The 18,411-nt window shown below is 33.2% G+C and overlaps 1 protein-coding gene across 2 annotated transcripts in view; it reads left to right on the top strand.

Moving 5' to 3' along the window:
- The window catches only part of PTPRR (protein tyrosine phosphatase receptor type R), a 371,281-nt gene that overhangs the window by 293,676 nt on the left and 59,194 nt on the right, over positions 1 to 18,411 (top strand). For both annotated transcript variants that reach the window (XM_031939192.1, XM_031939194.1), the window contains exons 8-10: positions 3,217 to 3,301; positions 13,460 to 13,539; positions 13,953 to 14,090. In XM_031939192.1, the coding sequence (XP_031795052.1) occupies positions 3,217 to 3,301; positions 13,460 to 13,539; positions 13,953 to 14,090 (303 nt within the window). The remainder of the gene's footprint in view (positions 1 to 3,216; positions 3,302 to 13,459; positions 13,540 to 13,952; positions 14,091 to 18,411) is intronic.

Below are 18,411 nucleotides of genomic sequence, written 5' to 3'. Positions count from 1 at the left end.
TCAAATGCCACCTTCTGCAAGAAGTCTTTCCTGCTTCTCACCTCATGGTGAGATAATGGTGGATAGCACAGAATTGCATCTTTATTTTTCACTAGTTTCTGGTATTTAGCATTCCTTCAATTATTTAAAAAAAAATCATGCTGAAGGGCAGCTAGGTGGCTCAGTGGATAGATCTCAGAACCTAGAGTCAGAAGGACCTGAGTTCAAATTCAGCTTCAGACACTGACACTAACTAGCTGTGTGAAGGAAAGGGCTTTCTCTTTCTTTACATCACTAAACTCTTAGCACAGTTTATTTTAATAAATTTAATAAATGCTTCTTGATTCATTTATCTTTAAAACCCACAAAATGGAAATAAATTAGTGGGAAAAAAAGCATTTATTAAGTACTTGCTATGTGTCTGATACTCTATGCCATGGCACTAGGAATATGATATATCCTTTGCCCTCAAGTGACTTATATTCTAATGGGGGAAAAAACCCTAAAAGGAAGCAAAGAGATCCACAGGAATGGGGTCTGGAACCATAAAACAGTCATTTTTTGCACTCCTCTTCCCTCTCCACTGAGTAAAGTGACCAGAACTAAGAGAACATTGTACACAATAACAATCAGATTCTGTGATGATGAATTGTGATGGACTTGGCTCTTCTCAAGAATGTGGCAACTCAAGGCAATTCCAATACACATGTAATGGAAAATGCCATGTGTATCAGAGAGAAAACTATGGAGACTGAATGTGGATCAAAGCATAGTATTTTTATCTTTTTTTATTTGTTTTCTTTCTTGTGATCTTTTCCCCTTTAGGTCTGCTTTTTCTCACACAATCTGACAAATGGAATTATGTTTGTTCATGTTTATGTTTATAAAAATTTTGTTTATGTTTATGATTAAAATGTGGTTATGTTTTAAAAAATTGCACATACTTAATCTATATCAGATAGTTTGCTGTCTTGGAGAGGGAGGGGTCAAAAGAGGGAGGGGAAAAATTTGAAACACAAAGTCTTACAAAAATGAATGTTGAAAACTATCTTTCATATACTTGAAAAAATAAAATATCAGTGAAAATTAGAAATAAATAAATAAAATAAAACAGTACCAAATTTTTTAAAAACTGAGTACCAAATTTTCTTTCATCCTTCTCACTCTCTTTGAAGACGCCAGCAATTTGAAATACATCAAAATATATTTCCATAATTCTATGTCATAATTCTAAAAGAAAACAGACAAAATTAAAAATCCAAGAATAATAAAGCAAAAAAAAAAGTTTTGATCTGTATTCAGACTCCATCAGTTCTTAGTTTTTCCTTCCTCTCTATTCCCCAAATGATCACATTTGTACTGACTCTTATATAGATCTGCCTTAGACTACTTCAATAATCTCTTTAAAGACCTTCCTATTTCTTAAAAGGTCTACTTTCAAACTTTTCCTCATACTATAATTAGCAATTGTTTCTATTCTGGTTAGAAACTCTGTGGGTCTTACCTTCTCAGACTGATTCTTTTATGAAGGCAAAGTGAACCATCTTTTGCCTCAATTCTTGCCTCACCTTTCATCACTGAATAATTATTGTATCAAACAAATTGAAACCTTGGAAAGAGTTTAAAAAGGCCAAGATCTCCCTCTAAATTCAGGGCCACAATCAATGGCAATGGATAACATTTTTCATCATAAATGTTTCAGAGTGGCTTGCATCATTATATTGCTGAGAATGATTTGCTTTATTCCTAGAGCAAAAAGTAAAAGAGGAAAGGGAAATGAATCTGATCCCACTTACTCTCTCATCAAACTCAGATCCAAGGTGTGATATCAAAGATGAGTGTATTTATTAATTCATACTGGGAGAAAGTTGTGGTCTCTGGTATTGTGTTTAGCTGATCAGTTGGCAAAATGTCCCAAAATTTTTAGAGTTATTACTTGCATTGTTTATTTAAAGCACTATATAAATTAGTCGTTTCAGAGCTAGCAAAGGAATAAAAGTGGGAAAATGCAGTAGAAAAGTGAGAAAATGAAGAGGAAACTTTAGCATATAAGAGAATAGTATGGGATTAAACAGGTTTTTAAAAGTACCATGCTATCCAATTATTGGAAGCCTTTGAATGCCAAACTAAGAAATTTTGTATTCACTAGGTAATAAGGATTCATTGAAGCATGGGGTTTTTTGTTTCTAAGTGGGGTAATATAAACAGATTTATACATGAGAGGTAAGTCTGGCAACATATTAGAGTTCGTCCTTTATTCTTGAAGAGGACCAATAATATAAGGAGGGTGATGTTTTGATTTTCAAGTGAATTGTTTTCAGTGAGGTAAGAAAGTCATCAGTCTCACTATCTTCTCCAGGACTGATTGTGGCCTTGAATTTAGAGGGAGATCTTGGCCTTTTTAAGCTCTTTCCAAGGCTTCAATTTGTTTGATACAATAATTATTCAGTGATGAAAGATGAGGCAAGAATTGAGGCAAAAGATGGTTCACTTTGCCTTCATAAAAGAATCAGTCTGAGAAGGTAAGACCCACAGAGTTTCTAACCAGAATAGAAACAATTGCTAATTATAGTATGAGGAAAAGTTTGAAAGTAGAAATAGGAAAACCTTTTAAGAAATAGGAAGGTCTTTAAAAGAGATTATTGAAGTAGTCTAAGGCAGGTCTATATAAGAGTCAGTACAAATGTGATCATTTGGGGAATAGAGAGTAAGGAAAAACTAAATTTTAGTGAATGGGACAAGCAAATGGGGGACATGGCTCTGAAAGGTGCCCTTAAAACAACTTAGTTATTTGTGTTGTGAAAACACCACAAGGAATTATCTCAGATTAATTTATTCAGTCAGGAAAGGAAATTAGTTACTATAGTAGCTGATTAGTAGGTGTTATTAACAATGCCCAGAAACCTGTAGCTTCTTATTTAAATGAATTATTCCTTTTATCTAAGTTCCTAGAAAGCAACAAAGCATTTCTAGCTGCTGAAGGAAGGTATATTTTTATTTTTTGTATGCTCTAATATTTATGCCCTGTGATAAAGCTCCAGTAGCACTATGCTGGTTATAGTCCTGGACACAATTGTTGAGGTAGTACCATCAAGAATTAGTAGCTAATGGGCATTGAAAGGAGAATGAAAAGATAATTCAAAGAATCCAAATTTTATCCAGCACATATGCCCTTACAAAGATCTCCCAACATAGTGTTATTAGACATACTAATCCGATGTAATTTATTCTATGTAGGAAATACCAATGAACTTCGTGGATCCCAAAGAAATTGACATTCCACGTCATGGAACTAAAAACCGCTACAAAACCATTTTGCCAAGTGAGTTTTTCTCATAGATTTATAAATGCTATATATGTCATCTTATAATATGCCCAGAAAAATACAGTTTAAAATAAATCTACCTTAAAGGGAGCATTTTTTGATGGGCAAGTCATTTAACCTTTCTAAGTCACAGCAACCTCATCTGTAAAATTAATGAGCTAAATATTGGCCAGAAAACTCACTCCAGTAATTTATGCCACTAACTAATACCATTAAGATTGCTTCTAGTCATTAGAAAGATGGGTGACTATAGAAGCCACATGTGATACACACCATCAAAGCCTGTTATTCTGTCAGCTTTTTGAATGTTTAGAGAATATTTAGTTTCATAGAGGAAACATTAAGGAGAAAACTATTTTGGTGCAAAACAAAATGCAGCAATCAATTGTAGAGTATGGGCTAGCTCCCTGGAGGGTCTCGGGGTCAGCCAGAGTCAGGATAAATTAAGTCCTTGGTCTTTAGGGGGAGAAGTAAAGGAGGCAGGCAAGCAGAATCCTGGATTCTGGAGTCGTCACCAACCAACCTCCCTCCTTCTGGTTCTGCCACCAAGTGACCCTGGCCTCTCTCCATTCTCCTCGCCCCCTCTCCCCCCAATCCTTGCCTACAATTATCTTAACACCTAACATTCAGCAAGCACCAATGGTGAGAAGAGCTATTATTCAAATATATGCTAATAGAGTCATTATCTCACAGCAAATAGGTAATTAGCCTTAAGTGCTCATTGTCTGATGCAAGCATAGCTTTTTTGGAGTTTTAGCCCTCTACAATCAATTTGTTTTTAAATTAATAAAATAAATGGTCTCCAAGGATCTCTCTAGTTCTGACATTCTATGCTGGACTATTCTCCATTTCTATATAGATGTCCTCATTAGGACTAGAGAATAATAGAAATGAGGCTTTCTCATGGAACAAATAACAGATGAAATTGATATTCAAGCAAAGCCATAAAGATGACAGTGTGATAATGTTGGAAAAGAAATAATTGGCCTCTTATTCCTATGACTTCTCATCCTCTCTTAATGTGTCTCCTAAACTTTAGGAAGATGGTTACTCAGTCAAATAATAGTTTTCATAATATGGCCAACTTAATTACATATATGGTATGGATATACATGGTAAGGACATTAGAGGAAAGCTTTTGAAGGAACAATATTACAGAATCCCTACTAATGGGGATTCCCCAAGGAAATAAAACCTGTCTTTGCACTTTCATTTTCAATAAAGCTGAAATCTTCATTAACTTCATTCCATTGAAATACATCTTTAACTAGTCCACCTAGCTCAGTTTGGGTATCTGAACTGTGATCTTTGTTGATACTCTATTGTTGCCTTTGGCAGAAGTTAAAAGCACATCAAATACTATATTGGATAGATTTGGTTCTTTTTTTTAATCCTTTAAATTCTTTTGGAGGAAAATATCTGCTGAATTTCTACCTTACAGTATATTTGCTTCCAAATCTTCATTAGATCCCAAAAAACATTTTGGAAAAGATTTTAATTATTAAAAAAAACTATAATTCTGCTTATTTCGTTTTCTGATGATATCAGACTAGTGCTTTTAGATTCCTGTGTCAGCTTTTCCATTCCGAGAACAGGGTGGCTCTCTTGATCTAGGGCACCTGTGGTGACAACTGATATTGTACATAATGGATTTTCTGTTGAAAGTTTCTGTAGTCTGAGTGCCCCACCCTCTGCCCTGCTGAGTTATTTCTCAACTAGAAAATGTAATTTGCTCAAGTCACACTATTCCATGAGAAATATTTTCTGAGAAGGGTAGACTGACTATGCTGGTCTATGTGCTAGAAATTACTTTGGAATTGTTTTGGGAGCTAATTATGTTAAAATATTGCTCAACTCAATAAGCATCTATTAAATCCCTAATTCATATTTTTATTGTATACATAGTATACATATACATTGTATATGTAAAATACATTGTATTTTAAACTACCCCTACCCTTTCTTTTTTTTTTATTTAATAGCCTTTTATTTACAGGTTATATGTATGGGTAACTTTACAGCATTAACAATTGCCAAACCTCTTGTTCCAATTTTTCACCTCTTACCCCCCACCCTCTCCCCCAGATGGCAGGATGACCAGTAGATGTTAAATATATTAAAATATAAATTAGATACACAATAAGTATACATGACCAAACCGTTATTTTGCTGTACAAAAAGAATCAGACTCTGAAATATTGTACAATTAGCTTATGAAGGAAATAAAAAATGCAGGTGGGCATAAATATAGGGATTGTACCCATACCCTTTCAAGATATTAAGAGATACTATTTTCCATATCTAAGGCTCAGCAAGCACACTATGCTCTGAGCTTGGCATGTCAAAAATCTTTTTGTTCTGAATGATCTCAGCCACATCAAAATCCCAGAACTGATTCATATAATTATTGTACTGCTTTGACCAGTATCAGGTGTTCTCTGAATCTGAAAAACCTGCTGTTTCCACGTTCTAGTCAGGAAGCCTTGCTATGAATCAAATTTGTCACATGTAGCTGTTACCCCTCATTGTAAGGATTGTACAGCTCACTGAGTAGCCATTATTAATATATAGACAGTATATAAATATTGAGATTTGGTAACATTAAAGGGGGTCTCCTTGCTAGAGAGGATTGTTTAGATCCTTCCTTGCTTGGAAGCCATTTCCTTCACTTTGAAATTAAAGTTCGTTTGATTCCTGACTCTCTAGCCTACTCTATTCGACTCTGGTCACCCACAATTTAGAGACCAGTAATGTCTGAATGACAAAGATAGTTATTATATTTACCCTGAGCAAAATCTTACCAATTCCTTCATTCAATCCTCATAAGGAATAGATTTTATCATTCTGACTGCCCTTTGGATTACCTCTACTTACCAATATCATTTCTAAAATATGATGCATATAACTCAAAACAATATTCAACATATAGTCTAATCAGAGCAGAGTACAAGACTGTCACCTCCTTATCATTGCAAACATTAATTCAGTACCAAAATAATTAGCTTTTTTGCCTGTCCATATTGAAGTGATTTTTGAGTCAAATTTTTGAGGTGATTTTGAGTACCTTAAATTGCCCAAAATATTTTTCAGATAAACTGTTCTCTATTTCATTCCCATTTTATATTTCCAAGACTGATTTCTCAAAAACTAAGGGTTAGATAAATTATACCTGTTAAATATTATCTTACTATATTTAGTCAATGGTGTACTAGAGATAGCTCATTCTGGCTCATGAGAAACAATTGTTAAATTTTCATTGTGAGCATTTAACATATCAGAAATCGACAAATTATATAAATCTACAAATTTATCCATTATTTTGTTGATTATCTAGACTTACTAAAGTGAAAGGAAAAATGTTAATGCAGATTAAATTTTAAAGTGTGTCTTATGTTCAGTTTTTAGTGAGCCAGTTACACATTTACCAATACACTCTTGAATTCCACCCATTTTTCTAATCTGTCAAGATTTTTTGTTCTTTTTGTTTATGAATATGTTAGCTATCTTCTGCTAGCTTTTTGTCATCTGCAGATTTAATAAGGGTACATTTTATGTCTTTATCCATATCATTACTATTCATTCTTTAATGCCCCCTTAAAATAAACTCCTTTGATCTATATAAGTCATTACTTCTGCCCCTTCCTTCAAAAGCATGGGACTAATTTATATGAGGATTAAAAAAGGTGATCTCAAATCAAAGTAGGGAATCAAATAAAAATGGTATTATGGTCATATAACATCTAATTGGATTGTATGCCCACTTCATGAAATCTTTCTTTACACTGTGCTTCATCAAGAGTATCCATATATTTCACTAAGCAAGTTGTATATAGTTCTTCATATATATATATATATATATATATATATATATATATATATATATTCTTTATAGTCTTTGTCATTTGTTTCGTTAAAGCTACTCCTTTTATTTTAAAAAGAACTTGAGCTATAGCTTATATTCACATTGGTTCAAAAGGGTCATAGGTATTTGTTATATAATCAGTTATTTATTCTAAATAATTTATTCAGGTACCCCTTTCTTAAATGAACAATTTGCTTGTTGAAAAGGACAATACAGGGGCATGCTGATCAATATTTAACAATTATCTCTCCAGAAAAAAGTATTCATGACACTTTAAAATTGATCTGCATTTTTATCAATTTTTTCTATCACTTTCTTAAGACTAAGCAATTAAAACAATAAATCCAATCTGGATTTATAGCACTTGCTGATTTCCAGAGGATAAATGCTCACTCTGAAAATTTTACAACTGGCTCTAACATACCCCTGGGACAGTACTTTATAAAGAAATTGAAATATTATCGGATAATAGACTTATCATAGTAATCATATTATGCCATTATTATCATATGTAACAATATGGCAAAGGAGCTGTGATTATGTTCATTATGGGGAATAATTATCTGTTTAAGAATTAAGTTTACCAGTATAGCTATGATGGTTTACCAGTGAGCTATAATTTGCATTTTTTGGATATGAGACATAATATCAATACTAATAATAACTAGCATTTATACAATATACTTATCATGTGCCAGGTACTTACTAAGCACTTTACAATTATTGTCTCATTTAACCGTTTCAACAACACTGAGTACTGTTATGATTCCCATTTTAAAGATGAAGAAACTGTGGCAGACAGTAGTTGATGGACTTGCTCAGAGTCACACAGCTAGTAAATGGTTGAGATTGGATTTGAACTCAGGTCTTTCTGACTCCAGGCCCTCCATTATGCCTTCTAGATGCCCCCTGGTATATATAGATTAAATATCTTACCTAAAATTATACAGCTACAAGGTGATGGAGGCAGTATTATAATGCAAATTTTCCTGACTTCTAAACTAATCATTTTGTGTACTATAGTGTCCTTATATATATTCCTATGTAGTATAAAATATGTTAATAGTGATATTAATGATATAACTTGGGCACTCATTCATTTAAATCAGGGGTATTTAGATTCTGTTTCATATGTGTCTATGTATACATATATGTAAAATATGGATAATTATCAAATATGGAAATGTTTGATAACTGTATTCTAATATAGTTGCTTTGCTTTATATTTTTATTCATTTTAACTTATTAATTTTAAAAGACATTATTCTGAAAAAGTATTCATAAACTTTACCAGACAGCTGAAAGGAACTAAGATATAAAAATATCTAAGACCCCCGACTTAAGTTCAGCTATTTTATTAACCCAAACTAATATTTTAATTTAAATATATTTTGGCAGAAAATATATGATTCCTCTTTTACTAGCATTCTGTTGTATTATTGATTAATAAGAAAAGTATTTGAGAACCACCAAATATTGGGAAATTCTGCAAATTATTAATTTCCATATATAAATTTATTGTTAAGTAGGGAACCTATCTAAGTAGTTTTATAGGGTAAAGGTCACACTACATCAGGTTCATCATAGGCATTGTGAAAGCTAAAGGAAATGGGCGGGGTTTTTCAAGGCTGAATGGTTTAGAGTGTTTGTGGAAACTTGTAATAATCAGTGTGTACTGAAAAAGAATGAGAGGTTTCCTGTCCTCATATTGCTAAGAAAAGCAAATTTTCTTTACTGGAGAAGTCTGGGAGGGAAGAATAAAATTTTCATTTTTCCAATTCTCCAAATCATTTTTGCTTGTAATTATCATGCTGTGAGAAAATCCAGAGCAATATTCTAAATTCTGTGTAAAGGATATCTTGTATGTATGTTTCTTCTCACAAATATTTAAATACTTTAATAGTTTGTGATTCATTCATTTCAGCACACCTTCAGTTAACCCACATTTGAGATCCTGTATAATTTAGCAGACTATAGAGTCTTCATAAATTGCGAGAGTACCAGATTTCACTTCAAAGCCAAGCTAAGGGTGAACCTCTCTGAACTTAACTAGGTTTATATACAGACAAGAAACATGGCCAATAAACTTATTTCCAGAACTATACTGGAAGCTTTGTCAATTCAGTTCAATTACACATATTTATACCTTTAATAAGCATCTACTATGCACAAGTCCTTTATCTTGGAGATGGACAACAATAAAACAGCCCTCTTATTATACATAATACATGTAAACTAATAATTACTTACATAGTACATATAAAGTTGAGTCAGTATGGCATTGTGGAGTATCACTAACCTTGGAGTCAGTAAGAACTGGATTCAAGTCTTCCCTCTTGATACATGGACAACTAACTAGTATGACCCTAGGTTTCACTCAAAGGCAAGTAATTGTAAAATAGTTGAAAATCTTCATTTAGAGAAAAAGCTTCCCTACTTGAAGTTCTTTCCTATTATAATGAAGAAATAAATCTAGACATCCCCCAAACACACACACACACACACACACACAGTAATTCAAAGTAGCTTCAAAAAGGAAAGATAATAGCAGGTGATTAGGAAAACCTTCATCTAGGAGGTAGACTCTGAGCTATACTTGGAAAAAAGTGAGAACTTCTACAAGGTGGAAGTGAGGAAGACTACATTTTAGACAGGCAGGACCACGTATGAAAAGACCCAATTCCATCCTACAAACATTTACTAAGTGCCTATTATGTGTAAGATACTGTATTGAGATATGAAGAACACCAAGGCATTCCTTGGTATGGCTTCCATTATACTTTCTACTTTGGGCCAGCAGTCTATTGGAGCCATAAAGAGAGCCATCAAGAATCTTAGATAACCTCTACACTGTGATAAAACATCTGAAAAGAAAAATCAGTGTGGAACAAAAATCAATAACTTATTTTATGTAACAATTTGTGCCTTGAAGGTTTTGTTATATGATTTTCTTTGCCTGAAAAATTACCCTAGAATATCAAATACATATCCAATGGCAAGCAACCCAGTGTTTTGTCAGGGAATAGTCTAGTGTATATGAGTAAGAAAGATGTTTTTTAGAAGTTTTTGCAAGGGTCAATGTTGAAAAATTATCCATGCATATGTTTTGTATATAAAAAGCTATAATAAAAAAGATATTTAAAAAAGAAAGATGTTTCTTTCTGATGGGTACTTGGAAATTTCAGACTGGAATATTTACCTTCAGATCACTAGCCAGAGCAGGATGACATTATATTAGGCAATATAGGGACACCATGACTCACCTATTCATGGCACAAATCATTATCATTGTCTGCTGGCCTGTTCTCAGACCTGAGAGGATTCCCATCTACCAGTTTACCAAAAGGAATGCCCAGGGAGGAAATAATGGAGTTGCAGACCTGCTTGATTCTACTCTGACTTACATCATTTGGCAAATGTCTTTAGAGCATCCCACTAGAACTTATTTTTCTGTTTTCTCCTTCTGTGAATTGAGAGAATTGGACTATACATTGGAAGTTCTTAAATTATATTGAAATTAAGATATAATTTTCCCCATCCAAATCCATAGATCCCTTAATATCATTCCACATATGTTGGATGGGAAAAATACATTTTTATTACAAAATAGTTGCCTTTTTAATCTTTGTTTTATTTTATTCTTTTATTATGCATGTATGATATATTTTTATGTTTATTGAAAACATGATTTGGGCAAGGGGGTTCATAGGCTTCACCAGACTGCCAAAGGGGTCCATGATCAAAAAAGAAAAGATAAAGAGTTCCTGTATTGAATAATAATGATTTCTCCACCATCTTCTGGTTTGACATGTGTGCTAAATTAAAATTTCATTTAGGTTAATCTGAAAATTTGTTTTTCCTCAGACTTAGTACTAATCACTAATCATCTTTCAAGTTCCATGATTGTTTGAGTGGTTTATTCGTATGACATGTAAGGGACCATATGGGAAATATTTTCAGTAAAAGAATATGTAGGAATAAGTGGATCTGGGAAATATTCTTCCCGATTTTTGGCACAGATCACTATCCCCTGATATCACTGAGATGCTCTTTTTCCTCAAAATTTGTTTTTAGAAAATCTGTCTCATTTCCCAACATAGAGGTGCAATTAAGTTTTTCTTCTGAAGCATAATACATTGATATTACCACTCCATCTCAGATGATTAGTTTACATATCTTTATCCCAAAGGTCTGAGGCAAAGATTTTCATCTTAATAGAATAGTACATAGTATCTTCACCATTAGATTATGTTATTTGTCTACACTTAAAACTTGTCAATTATATTCCTAGACTAATTAATTAGCTAACATCATGAAATACATTGTCCCCCAAATTTATCACATTCCCATTAAACAAAATATTGGGCTACTTCAAGCATTTTGGCCACCACAAAAATATTACCATCTAATTAATCAATATCCATTTACCAGGCATTGCATTTACAAAAAAAAGGAAAAATGTCTGCTCTCAAGAAACTTACATTCTAATAGTGAGGTCAATAAGTACATATATAAATATATATTATATGCAATACTATATATAACAGTATAACTTACAAGACATTAACACAATTTTATTTATGTAAATATTAGGTCCCATTTAACATTACAGGATTTATATATGTTTGCATAAACATGATACCTACAAAGTATATATATACAATAATGTTAGATCTGGAATATATAATGTTTTTGTATCGTAGACTCTTTTAGCCATCTAGGTGTAGGATAAGGAGCCCTTCTCAGAAGAGTATTTTATTTTATAGCCTTTTATTTACAGGATATATGCATGGGTAACTTTACAGCATTAACAATTGCCAAACCTCTTGTTCCAATTTTTCACCTCTTACCCCCCACCCCCTCCCCCAGATGGCAGGATGACCAGTAGATGTTAAGTACATTAAAATATAAATTAGATACACAATAAGTATACATGACCAAAACGTTATTTTGCTGTACAAAAAGAATCAGACTCTGAAATATTGTACAATTAGCTTGTGAAGGAAATAAAAAATTCAGGTGGGCATAAATATAGGGATTGGGAATTCAATGTAATGGTTTTTAGTCATCTCCCAGAGTAGAAGAGTATTTTAAATATCAAAATAAAGTACATAAGATTACAAAAAAATTCAATTATATTGAAATACAGTTATTGACATTATGTTTTTTAAGTTCATGGACTCCAAGTTAAGAATCTCTGCTTTGGAAGGAAAGGTCCTGGCCTCCAAATCTTCCCTTCTGAATTAATAAATTCCCTATCGCTTTAGATATTCAAGTAGAGGATACTAGACTGTTTAAATCCTACGGCAGAATATGACATATGAACTTAATCTTGAAGTAAGTCACTGATTCTAGGAAGTGAAAATGAAGAGAAAGAGCCTTGTAGACATGAAGGACAGTTAAGGACAGGAAGAAAAGATAAGGGGTTTTTATTGTGTATGGGGAAAAGAAGTAGTCTAGTATATAGCTGAGCTATAATTCTTTGACATTTCTTTTCTTCCCCAAGTACTTCTTACTTCAGTGTCACTTAGCACTTTTGAATTAATCCTAGACATTGCATTATGAAAGACTGGTATTGTAAATGGTACAAACCATTTTTGAATGATTGATGAAGACCATAGAAAGAATGAGCAGGAGAGAAGATTCAACTGTCCCATTACATCTCAAAGGGAATAGAGCCATAAGGGCCCTGCAGTCTAGATGATTTTCTGAGCAGGGCCATTCGAGGAAATGGTTTGGATAAATGTTTGTTGAGTTGAATTAAAATGACGTACATTGACTTAAATCAGGAGATATTTTTATATAGTCAGTAGGTATTAATAAAATGACTTAAAAGACTACATAGTTTTTCCATATCAGTAGTAGCAATAAAATAGAACATACAAGAAACACTGAATTATCTGATGCATACTTTCAAGTATGGTCATGTGGAAGAGGGATAAAATACATTTGGAGTCATTCCAGAAGAAAAAAACACCAACAGGAGATTTGGACTCCATATAAGAAAGAACATTTTAATAATTCTCCTTCCTTCTGAAGTAGTGAGTTCTCCATTGCTTGAGATATTCAAGTAAAATATGGCTAAGACATCTATCAGAGATATTTTAAGGGGATGAGGATTCTTGTATGAGATGAGAAGTATGCCTAAAAGTCATCAGGAGTATTTTCAATTCTTAAAGTTTCATGATTCTGTCATTTATCATTCATGATTCATCATTCTACCCATTGATATTTGAGTTCATCAGATAATTTGTGTAGGATAATATGCTTAATTTTCTTTTTTTTATTATTAGATCCTCTTAGCAGAGTGTACTTGAAGCCAAAACATCCAACTGATTCTTTGAGCACCTATATTAATGCTAACTACATTAGGGTAAGTAAATAAATAGGTATTTCTTCTAGATGGCTATAACAGTTTCATTCCTTGCCCATTCCACCCTCTCATTCCCATTGAAATATCCTAAAATTAATTTGATTTCATTGTTAACTATTTTATACCTTTTTCTTAACTGTTAGCATTTTTAATGATACATTTTTTATGTCTTAACATATCTGAGCCTTTGTGGCCACTTGTTCTGATGGTATGTCTGAATGGATACCATGATGTTATGCTTGGCTTGCTATAAAAATCATCATGTAGAATCTGATGTGATATTCAATGACATTCTTCTAGTCTGTATTGCTTTTGGACTCACACAATTATTTTGTTCTGTAGATCTTTTATCTAAATTTCTAAAGCAAGCCATGAATTACAAGCCAATGTTTTTATCTCTGAATTTAAACTAGGGTTACAGTGGTGAGGAGAAAGCTTTCATCGCTACACAAGGCCCCATGATTAACACCGTGAATGATTTCTGGCATATGGTCTGGCAAGAGGACAGCCCCATCATTGTTATGATCACAAAGTTAAAAGAAAAAAACGAGGTATGACTTTTACATGCTTGCCAACATTATGTGTGAACCCACACTGAAGGAAAGATGTTTCATTAATAAAAATGGCATGCTCTTGATAATAGACATTTTAAAGATGGAAACTTCCATGTTCTTAAGGCTTAGGCAATTTTTATGCTTTCAGATGGTCTACTACCAGTATTTTCTGAATTAGCATGATATCTTTTTTCCAAAGAGGTAAAAAAATTTAGTATATCCAAAAATCACCTCTCATACTGACATCATCAAAGGATTATAGATTCCTTTCTCAAAAAGCTCTTAAAAATCATCTTGTCCAACCCCCTCAAGTGAAGAAGCTGAGATCTGAGGGTTATTTGCTCACAGATGCATGTATCTGGAGTAGGATTTGAATCCTGACATCTCCTATCCTCCTATCCAGCCAGCTCTCTATTTACTATACCATTTATCATACCTATTTTAAAGATGGGAAAATCAAGACCCACAAACAATTAATTACTTGCCCCAAGAATCTTATACATAATTCAAAAAGTGGGGGGAGGGGAGGGAGTATCCGAGTTTCCTATCCATTTTAGGGAAATCTCTAGTGGAGAATAGGGTCATAGACAACTAGAAGTTGTGTTAGCCCTGAAATCAGGATACATTGAGTTCAAATTCTTCCTCAATATATAGATTCTAAACTGTGTCACTTAACCTTTATCAGCCTGTTTTCTCATCTATAAAATGAGAATAGTATCTACCTGTCATGGTATTGTGATGATCAAATGAAAAAAAATGTTTGTAAGGCACTTTCCAAATCTAAAAAGCATTGCATAAATGCTATTACCATTGCCAGATCATAGATGTAGAATTGAGAAGGTAACTTCAAAGTCATCAGATTCAAACCCCATTTCGTTGTTCAGTAGTTTTAGTTGTCTCTTACTCCATGGTTTGCCATTTCCTTCTCCAACTCATTTTACAGATAAGGAAATTAAGGCAAATGGGATGGAGTGATTTGCTCAGGGTCACATAGCTAGTAAGTTCTGAAGCCAGATTTAAACTCAGGAAAATGTCTTCCTGACTCCAAGCCCTGAGCTCTATCTATCTATCTACTACGTCAATGAGCTATTTCATTTATTTACACATGAAGAAATTAAGATACAGATGTTAACATGCCTTGCCCACGGTTCATAGAAGCATGATTTAAACTCAGATTTTCTTGACTCCACATCCAGTACACTGTCCACTCTCATAAAAATAAAATTGTGAAACTTAAAGTGTTAGCCTAGATTTCATACATCCTTCAGAATACATTGAGATCAACATATACATTCGTCGCCCTTCCAATACTTAGACCTTATTATTTCTCAATTGCCAAACTATCTCCATCCCATTTCAATACCCCACTCCTCACAATAGAAAGATGTGCCACCTCAAAAACCCTGAAATCTAAAGTCCTGCTTTCTGGCCATAGCTTCCTGTCATTCAATTCTCCCATTTCCTATACACCCAAAACTTATTCTTTGTCCTTTCTGTGCTGTCTGGACTTTTGACTCTTGCCTATAATTCAAGTCTATCTCTGGCTTCAGTAATCTAGAATATAGCACTCACCTGATTCATCTATTTGCTAGTAAGCATTCTAGAATGCCTCCCTCCCTTAATTACTCACTAGAGCAATCCTCAAGCCTTTATGACCCTCCCCATTAATCAATTTCTCTATTTTAGAGCTTCTGAACTTTATTTTGGCAAATCATAACAGTGGACTGATTTCACCTGCTATAAATTTCATGCTGCTTAATTTTAACTGAGCTTTCACTGAATCTCAATTATCCTTTTATTCAACTCAACTTCCTACTTACAATCTCAACAGATGATCTCATTGCCTTTTTTTCTGACACATTCAAAGCCATCAAAAAACAATTCTTTCACCTCCTGTCCTCCATATTCCCAGATGTATCTATGTCTTCACCCAATGACTTCTTTTCCCTCTTCACTTGTACCTGTGATCCTATGATTTCTTCCCTCAACCATGTTTTATTTAGCACTGCATCAATCATAGCATTTTGCTCGGAGATTTATACTAAACTAATAAAGGATTGATTCAACTGAGTTGAATGTATCAAATATGCTGAAACATTTGTGAATATTTCAGTATCACACTATTTGACAAGAGTGTAAGTTAATTTGCATTAATGCAACATCCTTTTATACATATAGACTTTTTACACTATATTCTAATTGCCTAATAAGTGTGAGAAATAATATAACATTTATTCTACTTTGTAGATTCTTACAATAACCTGAATTCGAGAAGACAGTTTGTCATGTCTATCCTTTCTCCCTTCCTTCCTTTCTTCCTTCTTTCTTTTCTTCCTTCCTTCCTTTCTTCTTCTTTTACATTATCAATCCATTAATTAAGTACCTGCCATAAGCTAGGCACTGAGCTAAGCACAAGGTAAATAAATACAGATAATCCCTGCCCTCAATGCCCTTCCCTTCTACTGGATTAAATGATTAGTATGTGTCAGAGACAGGATTTAAAACTGAATCTACCTGATTAGCCCTTTATCTGCTACAGTATATCTATGAAGAGATGGGAGCTAGATAGTTGTCAGTTAAGGTAATTTGGATACTTCTAAATGAAAAAATATAAAGAATATTTATTACTGGCTCAATATCAGCCTGGGAAGAAGAAATCAAGTGATATGCTTTAATTAACTCTTCTGGATTCGTGTTTTCAATAATTTTATCAATTCAAATTAATTTAATAAGCATCTATTATACACCTATTATGTTGATAGTGTCATACTAGGTGCTTGAGATTTAAAGATAAAATAAAAATCCATCAGAAAGATTTGGATTAAGATATAGATGATCTCTAATCTCAGAATTTTGTGTTTGATATGAACCTGGGGAGGGATATCTAGTTAATATGATGAGTGACATAATTAAGATCCCCAAAGCTAAATATTCTAAGGTGAAATTTACTAAAAATAAATATGAAGTCAAAACTTGAAAGAAGCCAAGAATGCTAAAAGATACATTTTTCTAGAAGTTAAGACAGGGAGGGAACATTCTTGCTGAATTATTAGAAGCAAGACATAGTCTGTCATCTATTGAATAGTCAGTTATACAGTTGAGTTGAAATATAAAAAAAACAACAAATTTAGAAAAGTACATAGGAATCAGGTTGTATGAGCTCTTAAATGACAAAATGGGTTATATTTTAAGCCATGAGAAGTCATTTAGCTGATGAAGAGTTTTGAGAACCAGAGGAATATGATCAGACTTGTGCCTTGGGAAAATTATTTTGACAGCTGAGTGGGAAAGAAATTGGAAAGAACAGAAATGAGGACAAGAGGATGAATTAGGAGAATTAGAAGGGAAAAGCTAATGAAGGATTCAACTAGGAAAATGGCTGAGAAATATTATGAAGATAAACCCACAAGAGAGCTAAATAGATATGGAGGTAAAGGGAATAAAGAATGATTTTAGAGTTAGATATCTTGGTGCCTGAGAATATGGTACTTTCAGCAAAGAGAAGGAAATTTAGAATAGGAAGATGCTTTGGGGAACAAGATATATTGTATTTGAGGTGCCTACAGAATGAAGATACCCTTTAGATAAATGTATGTAATTGTATGTGTATTTATGTTTAACTATATATGTATATTATAGAGATATATGTACAAATATATGGGATATATGTATTTGACTATATTTATCTCTCTCTATATTATGTATGTATACATATGTGCTAGTGGATTCATTAAAGAGTTTCAGAGATGGAACTCCAGTGATATAATACAGATATAGATAAACACAGGTAGGAAAACATATTTCTATATCTGTCTAGCTATATTATGTCATTATAGGTATATGGGCAGCTAAGTGGTGCAGTGGATAAGAATACCAGGTCGGAAGTCAGGAAGACTCAATTTCCTGAAACCAAATCTGATCTCAGACTTACTAGTTTTGTGATACTAGGCAAGTCACTTAACTCTGTTTAACTCATTTCCTCATCTGAAAAATGAACTGGAGAAGGAAATGGTAAACTGCTCCGAGTATCTTTGCCAAGAAAATTCCAAATGGTGCCAAAAAGAGTCAGTATGACTGAGAACAACTGAACACCACAGTGAACTGAACTGAACACTTAACACTGAACTGAACTGAACACACACACACACACACACACACAAACACACACACACAAACACACACACACTTCTATTTATGTATATGTATGTATAGAGATAGAGATATAGTTAGCATGAATTTAGGTATATATATAGATATATATAGACTGTGTGTGTGTATATATATATATATATATATTCTCTATATATTAACACACTCG

The sequence above is a fragment of the Sarcophilus harrisii genome, chromosome 5 (genome assembly GCF_902635505.1).
Source record: "Sarcophilus harrisii chromosome 5, mSarHar1.11, whole genome shotgun sequence".
Taxonomy (NCBI): domain Eukaryota; kingdom Metazoa; phylum Chordata; class Mammalia; order Dasyuromorphia; family Dasyuridae; genus Sarcophilus; species Sarcophilus harrisii.
Note: the sequence above shows the minus strand (reverse complement) of the source record. Positions and strands in the feature narration are given on the sequence as shown.